The sequence below is a fragment of the Carcharodon carcharias genome, chromosome 18 (assembly GCF_017639515.1).
Source record: "Carcharodon carcharias isolate sCarCar2 chromosome 18, sCarCar2.pri, whole genome shotgun sequence".
In the NCBI taxonomy this organism is placed as follows: Eukaryota; Metazoa; Chordata; class Chondrichthyes; order Lamniformes; family Lamnidae; genus Carcharodon; species Carcharodon carcharias.
Window position 1 is genome coordinate 13,778,762 of NC_054484.1, and position 19,314 is coordinate 13,798,075.

At 48.2% G+C, this 19,314-nt stretch overlaps 1 protein-coding gene across 1 annotated transcript in view; it reads right to left on the bottom strand.

The window, feature by feature from the left end:
• Window positions 1–19,314, bottom strand: part of tmprss15 (transmembrane serine protease 15) — a 149,679-nt gene that overhangs the window by 42,630 nt on the left and 87,735 nt on the right. The window contains exons 14-17 of the mRNA XM_041211975.1: window positions 17,004–17,144; window positions 11,779–11,928; window positions 3,024–3,129; window positions 686–836 (exon numbers count right to left, since the gene is read on the bottom strand). Coding sequence (XP_041067909.1) covers window positions 686–836; window positions 3,024–3,129; window positions 11,779–11,928; window positions 17,004–17,144 — 548 coding nt within the window. The remainder of the gene's footprint in view (window positions 1–685; window positions 837–3,023; window positions 3,130–11,778; window positions 11,929–17,003; window positions 17,145–19,314) is intronic.

Consider the following 19,314-nt stretch of genomic DNA (forward strand, 5'->3'; position numbering starts at 1 on the left):
CTCCTTCTTTGACCTAAGACAGCCTGGTCAAATTAGCTCCTTTTACGACATAAATACATTTGGACTGGGAAAAGGTATCCACAGGGGGAAGGGATCCTTTTCAATTAATCTTGTTGTGACCAATTGAGGGGGTTGAGTAAAGAAAGGGAGCCAGTTCATCCCTCCTCACATAACAATTTGGGGTACCTCGGCCTGGAGTTTGACAAATAGAGGACCTCACCCAGGGACTGGCTGTGAGACAAAGTGACTAAGGAGAAACCATTTCCAGTGGCAGGGAGGTCACAGGTTTAATAAAACTGACCAAAGGAAGAGAGGGAAGCCAAGAAGAAAGTTAATTAAGAAGCACCTTGTTATGATCTGGAAGACAAACCTGAAAGGGAAGTGGAAGCAGATTTAAGAGCAACTTTCAAAAGGGAATTTGGATAAATGATTGAAAAGGAAAAGAGTTTGGGGAATCTGGGGAAAGAACAAGGGAAGTGGGACTGATTGAGTAACTCTATCAAAGAGCTAGCACAGGCCCAGTGGGCTGAACAGCCTCCTACCGTGTTCTGTTGAACAAAAAGAACAAAATGGAATAAGATTTAGTCCCTGGCAGCAATGCTGCCACAGGCTGTGGAGAGTGAATTGAGGCCCATAGAAACATGAGGAATGAGGCTGCTGTGTTAAGCCACCAGCATAAACTGACCCTGACTTCCACTGTTTCATTGATTGTCAGCTGCCCGTAGTTCCACTGATTCCCGTAATTTCCCTCCTTCTGGAAAGATGCCTGAGACCCGTTTTTGTCGCTGGTGATGTACACACGAAAGTGTGAAACGTCGACTCCATACATGTGGTACCTGAGACGAGAGGAGAGTCAGATGGGGCCTCATGAGTACATACTGACCACAAGTGAATATTGCACAGAGATGGAGAACACAATCATAGAATCAATCAAAGCAGCATGGAAGGAGGCCTTTAGGCCCTTCATTTCTGTGCTAGATCTTTGTAAGAGCTACCCAATGAGTCCAGCTCCCTGCTTTCTCCATGGTCCTGCAACATTCTCCTTTTCAACTGTACATCTAATACCCTTTTAAAAGTTACTATTAAATCTGCTCCCACTAGCTCTTCAGGCAGCACATTCCTGATTATCACAACTCGCTCTGTAAACAAAAGGAATTCTCCCCCTGAGGTTCTTTTGTCAATCATTATAAACCTGTGTCCTCTGGTTACTGGTCTTCCAGCCAGTGGAAACAGTTCTTCTTATTTACTTCAGCAAAGCCTTTCATAAGTTTGAAGCCCTCTATTAACTTTCCCTTTGATCTTCTCTGCCTCAGGGAGAACAATCTCACTTTCTCCCATCTCCAGGGGAGATTTGATTGAGATGTACAAAATTGTGAGGGGCCTGTATTGAGTGGATAGGAAGGACCTATTTACCTTGGCAGAGAGGTTAGTGAGTCGGGGTCGTAGATTTAAAGCGATTGGTGGAAAGATTACAGGGGAGATGAGGGAAGATTTTTTTCACCCAGCGAGTTGTGGGGTCTGGAACCCACTGCCTGAAAGGGTAGTGGAGTCAGAAATCGTCAACCCATTGAAAAAAGATGTCTGGGTATGCACCTCAAGTGCCATAACCTGCAGGGCTACAGTCCAAATGCTGGATTCGGCTGGGTGGTTTGTTAGTTGGTCAGCATGAATGCAATGAGCCTCTTTCTGAGCCGTAATCTTTCTATGATTCTCCATGTAACTGACACCATTCCAGTAAATCCATCTGTGTCCCCCCATTGGCCTTTAAATCCTTCCCAAAAGGATTCATGCTTCATGGATGACGAACATGGTCTATTGTACAATGTTTTATAACTTATGCACTTGAGGTACTGTAACCTACAAGACTGTGGGGTCTAGAGCTGGAAGGTAGAATCAGACTGGATGGCTCTTTCTTGGCCAACAGAAAAGATGGATCAAATGGACCCTTTTTGTTTTCCATGTTTCTGAATATGATAAAGAGGAGTTTAGTGAATTCAATTAATCTGATACATTATAGTTCAGTCACAATAAATGGTTTTGTATGCCAGACTATTCTGAAGTTAAAAAAGGATTACATGCTTATTTTTCCCTCCCTACTCCATCTTCCCTGCCAGATTTTGACTCTTTAGCTGCTGAAAGTGTTTACTCAAATCACTATATCAACAGTGGGTGTGGGCATCTGCCCACCATGGTGGCATCTCAGTCTGTCTTTAATATTCAAATGCCCAAACACATATCTTCACATTCACCCATTAGTTCAAAGATGCACACTTATATGCCCTCATAACACACACTAATGCACTGACACACTTATTGTTTACTGGATCCCAAGCTAGGTAGCAAAGTATGAAACTAAATGTGAATTTTTTTTTTGATAGTTGGCTTATTTACAGAATGCAGCACTAAATATGTCTGCCTCTTGCCTACTAACATTCCCAAGTGTCTCAGCAGTCCTTTTTTATATGTGCTCAAGATACTTAATAATCAATCAGTACCTTCCACCTATTTATCCTTAACCTTAACAACACAATTAACATAATATTAGCACAAACAGGCTGTAATGAGCTGGATGTACTGGACAGGTTTCTTACTTGAAACAGATAACTTTATTACAGAGCTCATTTAGAAGCTACATGCTTGAACCAGATCCACAACTAGAAAGCTCTTCCCTAAGATTACCCACGCTTAGGGCTCATTCGTCAGTACAATCATGTGACCCCCAAAGGCAGTCGGAAAGGTTATACCTACAATCACTACAAATGCCCAAGCGTACACACACACACACACAAAGTCACTTGCACACACTTACATGTCCAAATACACCCTCATACTTGCTCATGTTTCCATGCCTCCATGCCCCTATCTTTTGATGGTCTCTCCAAAACCCAAACTTGGCCTCATGGCACCACTACTTCTGGAGAAATGCCATCTTCTCTTTCACTCTTTCAACTCCTGGCGTTCACTGGGCCTTGAGTCTTCGCCTGGCCTCTGAATAAAGACTAAGTTTGGGGCTCTTTACCTACCAGAAACTGAGACACGAAGGCTCAGGCTCGATGGATAACACAGGGCTGAGGAGACGGATCTTTCTGAACTTATAGTCTGGTCGCTGTGGAGTCATAATATAATATCCTGGAATTAAAGAGAAACCGTCAAGATATCAGTACAACAACAGACAGCTCCATTCATTTGGCACCTTTAATGTAGATAAACATCCCCCTTCACTGAAGCATAAATAAACAAGAAATGGACAACTAACTCAAGATGGAGGGATGAAAGGGTTGGATTGTAAGGCATGTCATAAAAGAGGAGAGGGAGAGATTTAGGGAAGGAATTCCAGTGTCTAGGCAGCTAAAGGCGCTGTTGCCAATGGTGATGAAGATGGTGGAAGGACACATGTGTGTTAGTTATGGCTTAGTGGGTAGCATTCTTGGCCCTGAATCAGGAGTGTGGGTTCAAGTCACACTCATATGAACATACATACGAACATACAAATTAGGAGCAGGTGTATGCCAATCAGCCCCTCAACCTGCTCCGCTATTCAATAACATCATGGATCATCTGACTGTAACCTCCATCCTACCCTTGATAACCCTTCACCTCCTGCTAAATCAAGAATTTATCTACCTCTGCCTTAAAAATATTCAAGGACTCTGCTTCCATTGTCTTTTGAGCAATTCCAAAGACTCACAACCATCTGAGAGAAAAAAAAATCTTCTCGTCTCTGCCTTAAATGAGCAACCCCTTATTTTTAAAAAGTGACCCCTAGTTCTAGATTCTCCCACAAGGGGAAACATTCTCTCCGCATCCGCCCTCTCAAGACGTCTCAGGATCCAGAGACCTGAGCACAAGTAAAGCTAGTCTGATACTCCAGTGCTTTAATGGGAGAGTGCTGCACCTCTCAGTGCTGTCATTATTTGGCTCAGGTGAGAATACACCCACTGAACTACAGCTGAGGGCCTGAAAGCTCTCTATGGTGGATGTAAAAAACCCCGTGGCACTATTTCAAAGAGCAGGGGAGTTCTCCCCGCTGCCCTGGTCAATACTTGCCTCTTAACCGGCATCATGATATCAGACATGTCTGGCCATTATCACAGTGCAGCTTGTAAGGGTTTCCTGTGTGCAATGTTTCCTCAATTACAACAGTGACTACTCTCCAAAACTTCTTAATTGTCCCTAAACTTCTTTGGAATGTCATGAGGTTATGAAGGGCACCTTAGAAATACAGGTCATTCTTTTTACTCAAGGTGTTCGTGGTAGTCTGCGCTTCAAAGGAAACATTGTCAAAACATCACAAGTGGTGATACTTGTGATATCAGCCAGAAGCTATAAACAGCCCAATGTATCTTCATCGGGGGCTTTCACCTGTCTTCATGTTGCTAGAGTTTTCATGGCCACATCTTGTCTGGCTGTGGAATATTGATCTAGCCCAGTTTCACTGCTGTTTTTCATTTCTAACTCTCCGGTTAAAAAAAAACAGCAAGGGAATGAAATTAGGAGGCAAGGTTATCACAGCTTTCAGACAAGTGAATAGACTGCATTAAGATGCAGTGGAGATTCAGTCACCTGCCAAAAAACTTCACAGATACTGGGATCAGTAGGTGAAGAGGTAAATGCCGCTATAGCTTATTGAACTAAAATCTAAGACAAAAAATAAGTTTATTTATAGAAACACTTGTATTTCTATTACATCTTTGATGAGCCAAGGTGTTTTACAGTCAAATGAGCCACTGTTGTAATGTAGGAAATACAGCAGCCACTTTACACACAGTGAGCTCCCACAAACGGCAATGTGATCATTTTTTGAGTGATGCGTAAATTTTTATTCGTTCGTGGGACGTGGGCGTCACTGGCTAGGCCAGCATTTATTGCCCATCCCTAATTGCCCATGTTCAAAAGGCATTTAAGTGTCAACCACGTTGCCGTGGGGTCTGGAGTCACATGTAGACCAGAGCAGATAAGGACAGCAGATTTCCTTAGTAAACCAGATGGGCTATCATCATGGTCACCATCAGACTTTTAAAAAATTCCAGCTTTTTATTGAATTTCAGCTTCATCAGCTCCTCTGGCGGGATTCGAACCCTAGTCCCCATAGCATTACCCGGGGTCTCTGGAATACAAGTCCAATGACAATACCAAAGTGCCTTTGCCTCCCATATATTGGCCAAGACTCCCCTGTTTTTCTTCGAAAGAATATCAGAGGGTCTTAACCTGCGAGAGCTGACAGGGCCTCGAGTTAACATTTCATTCAAAAAAATAACACTTCTGACACTGTAGCACTCCCTCGGGACTGCACGGGGGGCTGTCAGCCTGGAACGTATGCTCAGGTGCCTGGAGTGAGACTTTAACCCATGACCTGGTGACTCAGGTGAGAATCTTACCCATTGAGCCACAGTTAAAGGAAATGTTGAAAGTAGATTTGAAGATAGGTTGCTATTTCCACTGGGGAAATTCTACGATTGGAGGTTGACTTTTAAAATTAAATTATTGAGCTAACTTTTGAAGGACGCATTCCTCCAATCACATGACAAGGAAAAAAAAAAGCAAAGAAAACTCCGTGCATAGCTGCACTTCCAGATTGAAGTCAGCAGAGGGCAATTTTGTTCCACATTACCAACACCAGCGCAGGTTCACATTGCAGGACCCTGCACTCTCTCAGCATCAGCTGCAGGGATAGACTTGGTGGTAAACCTGATACACTCACTCCTAGCTCTTACTGCAGTGCCAATAGGAAACAGCTTTACAAAATGTTGACCTTCTGGACTGGGAGAGGGTCGGATTAAATGAGTGAGGAACAGCAGTGACAAACACAGGTCGTCTCTTTTCAATAATAACAACCTGCATCTAGATAGTATCTTTAACATAGTAAAACAACTGAAGGTGCTTCACAGGAGCACTGACTCTGAGCCACGTAAGGAGAAGTTAGGATAGGTGACACTTGGTCAAGGTGGTGGGTTTTAAGAAGCATCTTAAAGGATGAAGGGAGGGAGAGAGAAAGAGAGAAACGGGGTGGTGTGGGAGAGTAGTTTAGAGAGAGAATTCCAGACGTTAGGGCCTTGCCCTCTGAAGGCACAACTGCCAATGGCAGGGCAAGGTAAATTGGGAATTCTCAAGATGCCAGAATTAGAACAGTGCAGAAATCTGGGAGAGTTAGGGTTGGGGGTGGGATCCTGGAGGAGGACATGGAGATAGGGAGGAGGTTGGGCCATGGAGGGATTTGAAAACAAGGATGAGAATTTGAAAATAGAAGTCTTGCTGGACCAGGAGCCGGTGTAAGTCAGTGAACAAAGTCGTGAGTCAGGATATAGGTAACTGAGGGCAGAGTGGTCCTAGATTTGCACCAAGTGCGGTAGCTAAATGGTGAGAAAAGTGATGTTTTACACACCAACTGCAATGGCGGATTCTCACACTGTATCATCCCAAACCCACCACATTAATTATGCATCCCTGGGAAACACGCCATTTCCATGGCAGGCTCTCATTCATCCACCGCGCCATCACCTCGCCATTTCATCACTCCAGGCACCATATTTAAAGTGCAGCCGGGCGCACACCTCTCAGTGCTTCCAGCCCAGGAATGCTGGATGGAAGACATGGCCCCGAAAGGCAAAAAGACTGTAGCCTCTAGGTTCAATGATGCATCCCTCGAGCACCTTTTGGATGCAGTGGAGTCTCGCAGTGATGCCCTCTACCTCTGCTCTGGCCACAGGATGGGCAGCAACATCACCAATCCGGCTTGGGAGGTGGTGGCAGTGGTGGTCAGCACTAATGCCCTGCAAAAGTGGACAGCACCAAGTGTTGCAAGAGCGTGAATGATCTCCTCTGTTCTGACAGGGTAAGTCACTCTTTTCATCACTCTCAACTCACACACTCACAAACCATCACTCATCCACAGGGCCCTCACTCACTGCCAGTGCAAGGGACATCACCATTCACTCTCTCACACACTCTGTCATTGTCCTCATTCTGTCCATGGGACCACTCACCACCCACATATGCAGATATACTTATCATCTGGCCTAGCAGACACTGTGCTTACACTCTCTCCATCTGTATTCATGCAGGAGAAGCTGGCACACAATAGGGAGAGGTCGCAGACTGGTAGAGGAATGTCTGAAATCAAGGTCCTCATGGACTTTGAAAACAGAGCCGTCCAGCTGGCCAGCGATGACCGGGACCGGTCCTGTGCTGACAGTGAAGTCGGCGCTGCTCTACCAAGTGAGGGTCCAGCAGTGCAACATCCATCAGACAACCATGCTGTGAGTGATGTGTCCTGTTTCACAGGCCACTGCCATGCACTAATTATCTCCCCTTGCTCTCGGAGGCACATCTGGGAAACAACCGATGGAGTCCATGACCCAGGGCCTCCAATCAAGCCTGAAAGAATTATCATTGAAGATCCATCACAGCGCTCACCCACACCCTCCACCAGCGCAGAGACACACACCTCGGTGGGACCTAGCTTTAGAGTAGCCGCGGGATCACAATCTGGTGAGCACATTGCACTGTCTGATCCACTGCAGGTGGCGGCAGGGACTTCCCAGGTCCCCAGCACTCAGAGGATCGCTGGCGGCCAGAATATTGCTGGGTCTGAGTCAGATGATGAACCTTTGGACTCAGTCATGTCACAGTTGGTTGCGCTGCAAAGACAAATTCGGGAACATCAGGAGGGGATGTCCTCTTCAGATTGAAAGGCACGATGGAGGAGTCCGTCCGCCTTCAATCCGAGGTCATAACACCGACTTGCCAGTGCACCAAGGTCAACATTGGCAGGATGGCGGCCTCCATGGAGACCTTGGTCCAGGGCATCCCTCCTGCACTGCTGCGCAGGCTCAACTCCATCGCTGATGCCATAGTTGGCCTCAGTGTGTACGCAAAAGGGGTGTGGGGCATCTCGATCTCACTCCAGCTTCCCCTTCTCCTCAAGGAGTCAGCCAGGGGCCCTCGGGCACCCATAGGGAAGAGGATCAGCAGGTGTACCCCCCCAGGGGCCAACCAGCCAGCTGACTCTAGGAGTGTCCGACTCATTCAAATCCCCTCTTCCTGTGACCCCAACTGCTCTAGCTCCACAGGCCGAGGTGGGGGTTTGGGGAGGGGGTGGTGCAGGGGTGCCATTGCCCCACAGTCCCTGGGCACATTACTGATGCCTGCTTGTCATTGCTGCCACAATGATGTGGGCAGGAGCCACAGAGTTCTGTCGTTGTCTCTGTGTGCTCTCAGCATCTTTAAGATGGGGCTGGCCCCCATCTCTTCAGTATCTGTGACCACAGACGCTGTGCTCCTTAAGGGGTCAGATGCTGAAGGCAGACAAAGGATCGGATGTTTTTAGAGTTTCGTGGCTGCATCTCCATGATATGGCCCTGATCACAGAGCGCAAGTGAGCTGCCCTCAGCCAGACAGGAGCCAGACATTCTCAGAGGCTAGGGCAGATCATGGGAGTGTCCTCACTGCAATGTCATCAACATCCTCCTGCAATCGAGTGACTATTAGGGTCTCCACTTTGCATCCATGACAGGAGCCTTATCACAGGGGGTATGTGCACTGCCATAAGACAGACTGGAGCCAACCGTTCATAAATGCAATGTGAGCATCAATGGTGTCTCCTTTCTGCATGTTGACATCATCCGCCACAAATCTAGCAGCTCTGAGGGCCTCCTAAGCACGCCTGCCTCATCGGGCCAGTGCAAGGGCCTCATCACCGCCATTGTCGCCTTCGAGGGCCTCGTCACCCTCATCTCGTGGACATCCTCTTCATCGGAGGAGACCTCCAGCTCCTCCATCTTCTCCTTGGCCAGCTTCTCTCCCCATTGCAGCGCCAGGTTGTAAAGGGCACAGCTATCGACGATGCATGACACCCTCTGCGGACTGTATTGCAGGGCTCCACCAGACTGGTCCAGGCATCAGAACCTCAGTTTCAGCATCCTGATGGTTTGCCCCACCAATGTGTGAGTTGCAGCATGAACCTCGTTATACCGTCGCTCTGCAGCAGCCTGAGGCTGCCACACGGGTGTCATCAGCCACGGCCTCTGCGGGTAGTCCTTGTCCCCGAGGAGACAACCCTGCAGCCTCTGTGGACCCCAGAAGATCTCAGGGACATGTGACGGGTTGAAAATGTAGGAGTTGTGGATACTTGCTGGAAACCATGCCCAGACCTGCGGGATGCATTGGTGGTGGTCGCACACCAGCTGCACATTCAGCGAATGCGATCCCTTGCGGTCCTCCAAGCTCTCCCACAACACCCTGCAGAGGATTCCCTCGGCAATCCACCAACCATCGATGAGCTTAAGTGGGCATCCAACAGATAAGTGGGCCAGACGGTATACCCGCAGAGGTCTGCCACGCTGGCAGCTATCAGCTCACATAACGGCTCCACCGGTTCACCCTCCACCTCTGGGACGAAGAGGACCTCCCTCGGGATCTCAAGGACGCGGCCGTCATTACTATCCACAAGAAGGGGGACAAATCTGATTGTGGAAACTCCATGGGGATTTCCCTCCTTCCATCGTGGGTAAGATCCTGGCCGCATCCTTCTGAACAGCCTTCGTCCGGTTGCTGAGGAGATTCTCTCGGAAACTCAGTGTGGTTTCTGACCATCCCGGATACTGCGGACATGGTCTTTGTCTCTAGACAGATCCAGGAAAATGTCAGCAGCAAATTCAAGAGTTGTTCCTCGCCTTCAGCGACCTGACCAAGGCATTTGATTCTTTAAATCGTGAAGCTCTATGGATCATCCCCCAAAACTTTGGTTGCTTGTTGAAGTTTGTCACCGTCTTGAGACTCCCGCATGACAACATGGCCGCCAACATCCTGAGTGGAGGATCCGAATCTGACACCTTTCACATCCAGACCGGGGTCAAACGAGATTGTGTGCTCACCCCTACCTTGTTCACCATTTACCTGACCGTCATTGCCCACCTCATCCAAGATGAGCTACCACCTGGTGTCAGTATTCAGTATCGTCTGGAGAGGAAGCTCTTCAAACTTGGTTGCTTCCAGGAAAACACAAAGGTCACCACCATGGACAACCACGGCCTTCAGTTTGCGGGTGACTGCTGCGTGATGGCTCACTCTGTACAGGACATGCAAAGGACGCTTGACCTCATCAACACCTCGTATAAGAGGCTTGGCCTGTCTGTAAACATCACCAAGGCGAATGTCCTTCACCATTATTCCCCAGGCCAGGTTGAGCATCCCCTGTGCCATCCATATAGATGGAGTATGTGCAGTACTTCCCTTATCTCAGGAGCCACCTCTTCCAAGGGACTACAATCAATGAGGAAGTCCAACACCGAGTTAACTGTGCCAGTGCTGCCTTCTTCAAGATGTGTCAGCGTATCTTTGACAATAGAGACCTTTTCAAGTCAACAAAGGTTCTGGTTTATAAGGCTGTTGTGTTGACCACCCTTCTCTACTGCATTGAAACATGGACTGTCTACTGGCACCACGTTAAAATCCTTGAGGCCTTCCATTAGCGGTGCATGCGTCAAATTCTGGGCATCAAATGGGAGGACCGCTGGACTAATGCGAGCATCCTCCATGAAGCTGTGTCTACCAGCATTGAAGCCCTGCTCCGATGGACAGGCCATTGCATCCAGATGCCCAAAAACCTCCTCCCTCAGCAGGTTCTCTTCTCATGGCTCTACCTTGGCCAATGCTCAAAGGGTGGCCAAAGGAAGAGGTATAAAGATACGCTCCAGGTCGCCCTAAAGTACTGAGGCATTAGCACCGCTGACTGGGAGGAGAATACAGCCAGAGGCAGAGTGGGATTGTTAAGCTCCTTGGACCAGGTGTCCCTGTGCTCCATGCAGGCTTAGAAACCTTCCCAGCCTGCCGAAGGGCAGCAGTAGCTGCAGGCCACCCTGTGGAGTAGCTTCCCCCCACACCACCACCCCCAACAACAACACCCCCCACCACTCCCCCCCACTCCCCGCCACCCACCAACCCCCCCCACCCCTCCCCCCCCCCCCCCCCCCCCCCCCCACCCCTCCCCCCCCACCGTCCCCAAGACTGGTGGCTGCAAAGGCCATTTTTAACTTAAGCTTTGAAAAAAGATGACGAGAGGGTGCCTCCATTTTGAAGAGCCCTCTCTCTCTCTTACCTACCATGGCAACCTGCTGCTGCTTCTGAACTGCAAGGCCTCTGATTGACCCTCCAACTTTGAGATCGCATCCACCATCCTTGTTCGGATGGTGAGCCTGCCCTCTGACCGTTAATTGGTCACTCCGGGGAAAGTCACCTCGAGCGACTGTTTCACCCACAAAGCAAGTTTCTAACCCCCATTTGAGCCTGATAGCGGGGTTCAGAAATCCACAGGAAAATCCTCCCCACGGCCTTTAAAATTATGATAGGGTTTGATAGGGTGGGTGTAGAAAAAAACGTTTCCACTTATGGGCTCTAGTTTTGGAATTCCCCACAAGTATAAGATATTCATCAATAAATCCAGAAGGGGGTTCTTTACCCAGAAAGTGGTGAGAATGTGGAACTCGGTCCCGTGGGGAGTGGTTGAAGTGAAAAGCATAGATGCAGTTAAAGGGAAGCTAGATAAACACATGAAGGAGAAATGAATGGAAAGATATGCTGATAGGCTGAGATAAAGTAGAGTGTAAGGAGGCTCATGTAGAGGATAAACAGTGACATAGAATAACAACAGCGCTAAAACCAATGGAATCGGCGTATCATTCACAAAACAGGCACCAGTTTATCCTCCACACGCTGAGCTGAACAGTCCGTTTCTGTGCAGTATTATCAACGTCATGTTTGGAACAGGATTACTATTCATACCTGATTGGTTTCCGTATGTATGATCATCATTCGGGCCAGTAAAGGGTGGGTAAGAAGGTCCGCTGATTCTCTCCCAATCGCCCTCATCCAATGGATCTCGCTGCCAATAGCAAAACCCCTCTTGGAAGCTGCAGTTTATTTTCTCCTCGTCTACGGGCACAGATCATGACATCACAGTTTTAAACCCCTCGGCACTGTCCCTAGGGAAAGATCCTGATCTTAGGGTAAACCCACCAACTCGCTAAGTTTCCTCAGCGAGAGCCCTCACGGCTGACTGCGCTTGATTTAAAAACGCAGACCAGACAGCGCCGGAACCAATGGAATCGGCGTACCGTTCACAACGCAGGCACTGGGGTTTTCCAGCCCCGGTGCGGCAGGTCCCGCCACAGTGGATGTGCTGAGCCAGTCAAAAGCCCGCCGACTCCGGTGGCACCGGCAAATCCTGCCAACGGGCAGGACCGGGAAAATTCCAGCAAAATTTTAGCAGGAAAAGACCTTTTGGGAAGAGAGCGGGCGAGTCATTTTGAGACATGAAATGTGGCAGGCGTCGTTGTGCTGGGGAGCAAGGAATTAATTTTGGGCCTATAATGTAAAGTAGAACCAAGCCACTTGGTGATGTATGCTTGACGCAGATCCCTTTCTTGATAGTAGATTTATTTGTAAAATGCAGCATTATATATCGCAGCCTCCAACCCACCAACACCCCAGTGTCCAATTAGTCCCTTTTTATACTCTTCTGTGCAAACAAGAAGCAAATAAACAAATAATCAAATTAACCCCTTAAAAAGAGCTATATAACTATATGTAACTATATAAAAAAAACCTACAAAGGGCAATTTATCAAAATTAAATTGAAATGTCGTTTTGGGGACTGGTGACGCACCTTGTGGTGCCCACTGGTTGCAGAAGGCCTCAGGCCTCAACACCTTTTATCTGCTCTTTTGATAACCCATAAAGCTAATTGACTAATCTGCTGATTAATAAACTAATTAAGTAATTGAAAGCCCTCAAGGGGTCACTGTAATAATAAACCAAACTTTCAAAGGAAATTAAATAAATTAAATTAAAATGTTACTTCCAGGGGTGATGATGCTCTCCAGCCCCGGTGGTGCCCACCAGTCACAGAAGGTCTGAACACCATGTGTTCCTCTCCTGGCTGCGAGCGTAGCCACAGAAGAGGGGCCGACAGTCGGGTCTATTGACCCCCTCCCTCTGCCTGGGCCTGTTAGCCAGTCACCTTGGCCAGGAACAGACCCACGAGGCGGTCCTCTGATCTGCCTGAACTTGAGGAGCAGGCCCCCCTCAAATAGCCAAATAGGGGCTGCAACCTTACACATCCCAGCAGCCCCTTTCTATAGGCTCTTTTCGAAAAAACAAAATCAACTAATTAAACTAAAAATCAAAAAGGGGCGGGGGTGACAGCCCCTGGTGCGGCACTGTAACTAAAACAAAAACGTGAAAGGAAGCCCACAAACCAAACCAAAACATCATTTCCGGGGGTGATGACGTACCCCAGCCCCCGCAGTGCCCACTGATCGTGGAAGGCCTCTAGTACACCAGTGGACACCGGGTGCTCCCACTCCAGGGCCGTGAATGTAGCTGTGGCAGAGGGGCAGACAGTCGGGTCGGGCAAGTCCCTCAAGCGCCCGCTGCCCGGACCTGTTGATGGCCAATCTTGGTCAGGCCCGGAAGCAGGCTCTCTGGGAGGACCTCCTCCGTCCCAGCCCCTGTCTGCACCAGGTGAGCCCCTGCTTATATGTGCTCAAGATACTTAATCAACCCATGCCCTCCACCTGTTTATCCTTAACCCTAATGACACAATTAACGTAAGATTAACCTAGGGCAGAATTTTCATTCCCATGGTGGAGGCTGGTTCGGAGGTAGGTGTGCCAGCAGTTTCTCGCCCCAGCAGGCATGCCAATCTGCCAGCGTGTTCCCAACTCCGGTCTTTTATCAGCAAGGCAGCTCCTGGGCGATGGCACTACCCTCCCACCGGGAATAGGTAGCCAATCAGGCCAACTAAAGTGCCAACTGAGGACACTCTTGACATGTCTTCTGGATCTTGCAGATGGCGGACAGTGGCCCACCCCCTCCCCTCCCAGGTGACTGCAGCTCGTGGATGGAAAGGTGGTCTCCAAGCATCAGGCGGGGCGGGGGTCATATTCAAGCAGATACGCATCCTGCAAAGCACCCTGGCAGGGCTCCCTCTCTGCTATGATAGGCCCAGCAGCTGCTGCCACAGTATATTTTATACCATTTACAGGTTTTCAGAGGGTACCTCGGTCTCCCTCTTGGCCTCACACCTAAACTAGCAGTGCCCACTCTCCCAGTGGGGCTTTTCACAGTCCTTATCTGTACAGGGCATCCAGAGGGCAGCCTCTTAATTGGCCACCTCCTTGAAAATCTCCTCCAAGGTCCCGCCACAACCATCTCCAGGTTTCCCATTCAGAATTCAGACCAGCATCGGGATCGGGCCCATGGAATGAAAATTCAGTCCATGGTTCCCAAAGCTCGCCGCCAATGGGGGTTTTCCTCACCTCAGGTTAATAGACTGATTGGTTATCATTTTATCATGCACTTAGCAGGATGGCAGAAGGTAGAGATTTGTCTTCTCGGGTGGAATCTTGTTGAGGCATCAGGGGCCTTGCCTTTGAGTTGCAGAGCCAGCGAGAGACCTGTGCTTCTCTTTTCAGGATGGCCCTCTGAACCACGTGCCAATCAGGCAGTGGTGAGGCCAGTGGCGGGTCCTACCCTGGAATCAAGACCTGGGGGTGGAAGTCTCGCCTAACGACCAATCAGAGGCCGGCAGCTCTTGTGCTCAGCTGTGCCACAGGGGAGGATATGGCTGCTGCTGGGAGGGCAACCTTAGAGTCCCAGGATCATGGAGGATCCAGGCTACAGGAAACAAATGTTGAGGGGGGTGGGGGTGGGGTTTGGGGGGGGTAGTTTCATGGGGAGAAGGGTGTAGGAGGACGTTGGCAGCAAGGGGAAGGGGTGGCTCTCTGCAGGTCCCTCCCCCCCCCATCCCGGTGTCCTGTCCCTCGATCTGGCCCTGAATGCTTTTGATTGAAGGAGATCCCCCCCCCGCCACCACCCCAACCCCCAGGAGATGACAAGCCGGCTAAGTGGTTTTACCTGTCGTGAATGCCTCATGGCGACAGGCCCAACTGCAGCTGGGTTAATACCAGAGGTGACGGGATGAGGCCCTGAAGTGGTCATTAATTGGCCACTTAAAGGTCTCAGTTGGCAGCGGGCTTTCCCACCCAGGACTTAATTTGGGTTCAGGCAGGCCATCATTCTGCCTAATTAAATGCTTTTCTGAAGTAATTATGGTTTTGTTAAATGTTGGTCTGTACCTTTATGAATAGTCCTGTGACATAAGCTCACATGATCTGTGTAAACCAATGTGTTAGCAGCGTGGGCTAGCTCCACAGTAAGTGTAGAGAAAGAGATGGAGTTGAAAGCACACGTGTAGTTGCTGCTGGCTGATTTATAAATAAACCTAATGTTTCCACTAAGAAAGTCATCTGCAGATCAACTGTATGACAGATAGGTGACAAGTCCACACTACAACACCTCGTCATTTCCAAGCTCACCACCCGAGGGAGCAGAAGAATCTGTAATTCCTATTTTCCTATCTTTATATACAGCATATTTGCTCAATGCATTGAGCATGGGGATGATTCCACCGTCAACTTATTTGGGATCTGGTTCATGGCGTTGATGCTCTGCAGTCAGATGTAGAGCATGTGACCACCTCAGCATCTGCTGGAGCCTCCGGCTCCATTAACCTCTCAGACCTGCCCACAAGGTCTGAGCTCAGCCATCTTACGCCAAATCCCATTCATCCATCACTCCATAGCTCGCTGATGTACATTGGCTCCTGGTTAAGCAACGTCTCAATTTTAAAAATTCTCTTGCTTGTTTTCAAAATCCCTTCGTGGCCTTGTCACCTCCCTATTTCTCTAATCTCCTCCACCCTTACAACCCAGAGAGATCTGGACTCCTCTAATCCTGCCTCTTGAGAATTCTCAATTTTAATTGCAGCACCGCGGGTGGCTGTGTTTTCAGCTGCCTGAGGCCCTAAGGTTGTGAATTCCCTCCTGACCCTCTCCTCCTCTCTACCTCACTTTCTTCCTTTCAGCCCTGTAAAACCTATGCCTTTGACCAAGCTTTTACTCATCTCCCCTAAGATATCCTTATACGGCTTGGAATCATATTTTGTTTTATAATGCTACTGTGATGCACTCGGAGATACTTGGTTCTGTTAAAGGCACCAAATAAATACAAGCTGAGGTTGGCTTCTCCCAGCTGGAAGACAGGGTGGATTTAATCAGACCAGGGAAGCTCTACATTATGAATCCGTACAGATCAGTAAAAGTACTGAGCTGCGTTCCAGTAGTAGAGAGAGAGGAGACCTCCCAATCCTCCCAAAAACGTTAGTGGGTTCAGCGCTGGAGGCTGGAGTGACCCTGACATAGCTACCAGGATCATAATCCCCACCGCCCCCAGCAATAGACGTCTCTAGTGCATTTCAGTTCGCCAGGGTACTGGCACAGGGCTTTAACAACATTAGGAATGGAGGGAGGCCATTCAGTCTCTTTGTCCATTCAGCCCACCACCTTCTCAAGGGCAATTAGGGATGGGCAATAAATGCTGGCCCTAGCCAGCGAAGCCCACACCCCGTGAATGAATTAAAAAAAATTGGATCATAGCTAATCTTTACCTAAACTGCATTTAGCTACCTTTGTTTCGTATCCCTTGATGCCTCTTACCCAACTAAAATCTATTGATAAAAGCAAAATACTGCGGATGAAGAAGAGTCATCTGGACTCGAGACGTTAACTCTGTCTTTCTCTCCACAGATGCTGTCAGACCTGCTGAGCTTTTCCAGGAATTTTTGTGTAAAATCTATTGATCTCAGTCTTGAAATCTCCAATTTTCCCTCAGCCTTTTGTGGGGAGAGAGTTGCAGATTTTCACTACCCCTTGTGTGAAAATACGCTTCATGATTTCCCCTCGATAAATGGCATAGCTTTAATTTTAAGATTGTGTCCCCTTGTTCCTGAGTCCAGATTTGTACCAGAGCACCATACCACTGAGCCCCCTGCTTTAATCTGATGTCTTGCTTATTACCAGTGCAAGCCAGTTGCCAGAAGAGAAGGTTATGAACAATAGTCCAATGAAACACAGCCTCCCTCCCTTTAAACAACATTGGGGACTTACTGTGGACAACACTGATGTCAAACACTGTGAAGGTTGCATTGAAACCAAAGTCGGAAGATGGGAATTTATCTGAATGGAATTCTGCTGTAGCTTGGTTGGAAAAGATCCTTACAGATTCGGGATCGGAACCTGAGAGTGAAGCTAAATGAAACAGAACAAGGTTAGGACTCAGTGACCTTATGAAGAAGGCCATTCATGAAGAAAAAGCAAAGCATTCTAATTTGTTTTTGTCGTAGTTCAGATTCCTTCCTCTCGCCACATACTTATCTCCACAAGTTCCTCTCCTGATTCACTCCAGGTTTATTCCCATGGGAGCCGTCTTCTCTTCCCATACTTTGCATTGTGCCACCTTGTGGTCAATTACTGACCTCCGGGCACCCAAACAGTGAAGCAAGTGGTCAGCCAGCCATTTGCAAGGTGAAAAGTTGGCTGTGATCGTCACGAGGCGACTTCACTTGCATTGAACTGGTAGGCTGAGAGCCGTCCAATGGGATGAATGGAGCAGGAGCTGTCAGGCCCATTTTGAAATTGGGAAGTGTCACAAGAGTTCACTCAGATTACTTCTTTGGAGGCTGAGGCACATTATTTGGGCAGAATGGAGGGCCTTCACTACAAATGCATGGTGCTGATGTCGAGGGGGTAGGGTAAGGGTATTTAACAAGGAGCCAGTTTCGCTATGGGAGTGAGCAGGGAGAACATTCATTTTAAATATTTATTCTTGGGATGTGAGCGTCACTGGCTAGGCCAGCATTTGTCACCATCCCTAACTGCCCTTGAGAAGGAAGTAGTGGTGAACCACTTTCTTGGACCACTGCAATCCACGTGGTGTAGGTACACTAACTGTGTTGTTAGGAAGGAAGTTGCAGGATTTTGGCCCAATGACAGTGAAAGGACAGCGATATAGTTCCACATCAGGATGCTGTGGGACTTGGCAGGGAATTTGCAAGCGGTGGTGTTCTCATGCATCTGCTGTTCCTGTCCAGCTAGGAGGTTAGAGGTTGCGGGTTTGGAAGTTGCTGGGGAAGGAGCCTTGGTGAGTTGCTGCAGTGCATCTTGTAGATGGTACACACTGCTGCCACTGTGCACTGGTGGCAGAGGGAGTGAATAGATAAGGTGTAGATGGGGTGGTGATCAAGTGGACGTTATTCACATTCTGATGCTGAAGTGCCCTCCCAAAACAGCTAGGACAGCTTCAAGCAGGCTCTGGAGACTGCCTTCCAGCACCGAGGTAAGCCATGGGTGAGTGAAGCAGATAATGGAGCCATTTTGCAGGCAAGATAGAGGGGAGCCCAAGACAGCAGAGGTCTAGTCTTTTCTTATGTGGCCCAGAGTAGTAGTCCTATTGCTTTTGGCTTGGTTGAGAGGGCCTCCTCCTCTTCCCTGTTCTGTGAGCTGTTACATTGTAATACAGACTGGGTCCTATGAATTGCATTGACTAAGTCAAGCTGGAACCTCAGCCGCCTAAATAAGGGGTTCAGTCAGATAGCAGAGGGTAGGAATTGAACAGGAATAAGTCTGCATCACAAATTGCAAGTGTGCTCCAGGTGGGTTGGGTTAAAGTTCAGCCATTTCCGATTGTCTGTGGAGTGACAAACCTTCTATTCTCCAGCATTAATACCTCTTACCGTCACAAGAATACTAGAAATAGGAGCAGGAATAGGACTTAAGGCCCGTCAAGTCTGCTCTGCCATTCAATACAAATATGGCTGATCTTGGGCTTCAACTCCATTTTCCCGCCCACTCCTCATATCCCTTAATTCCCTGAGAGACTGAAAATCTGTCTATCCCAGCCTTAAATGTATTCAACGATGGAGCATCTACAACCCTCTGGGGTAGAGAAGTCCAAAGGTTGAACAACCCTTTGAGTGAAGTCATTCCTCCTCATCTCAGTCCTGAATGATTGACCCCTTATCTTGAGACTATACCCCTGTGTTTTAGACTCCCCAACTGGCAGAAACAATCTCTCAGCATCTACACCATCAAACCCCCCTCAGAATTTTATAGGTTTCAATAAAATTGCCTCCCATTCTTCTAAACTTCATATAAGTCCGATTTACTTTCCCTTTCACCATAGGGCAACCCCCTCACCCCAGGGACCAATTTACTGAACCTTCACTGTACTGCCTCCTATGCAAATATATCCTTTCTTAAATACAGTGACCAAAACTACATGTAGTATTCCAATGTGGTCTCGTCAAAACTGTGTACAATTATAACAAGACTTATTTCTTCTGGTATACCAATCCACTTGCAATAAAGGCCAACTTGCCATTTTCATTCCTAATTGCTTGCTGCACCTGCATGTTAACTT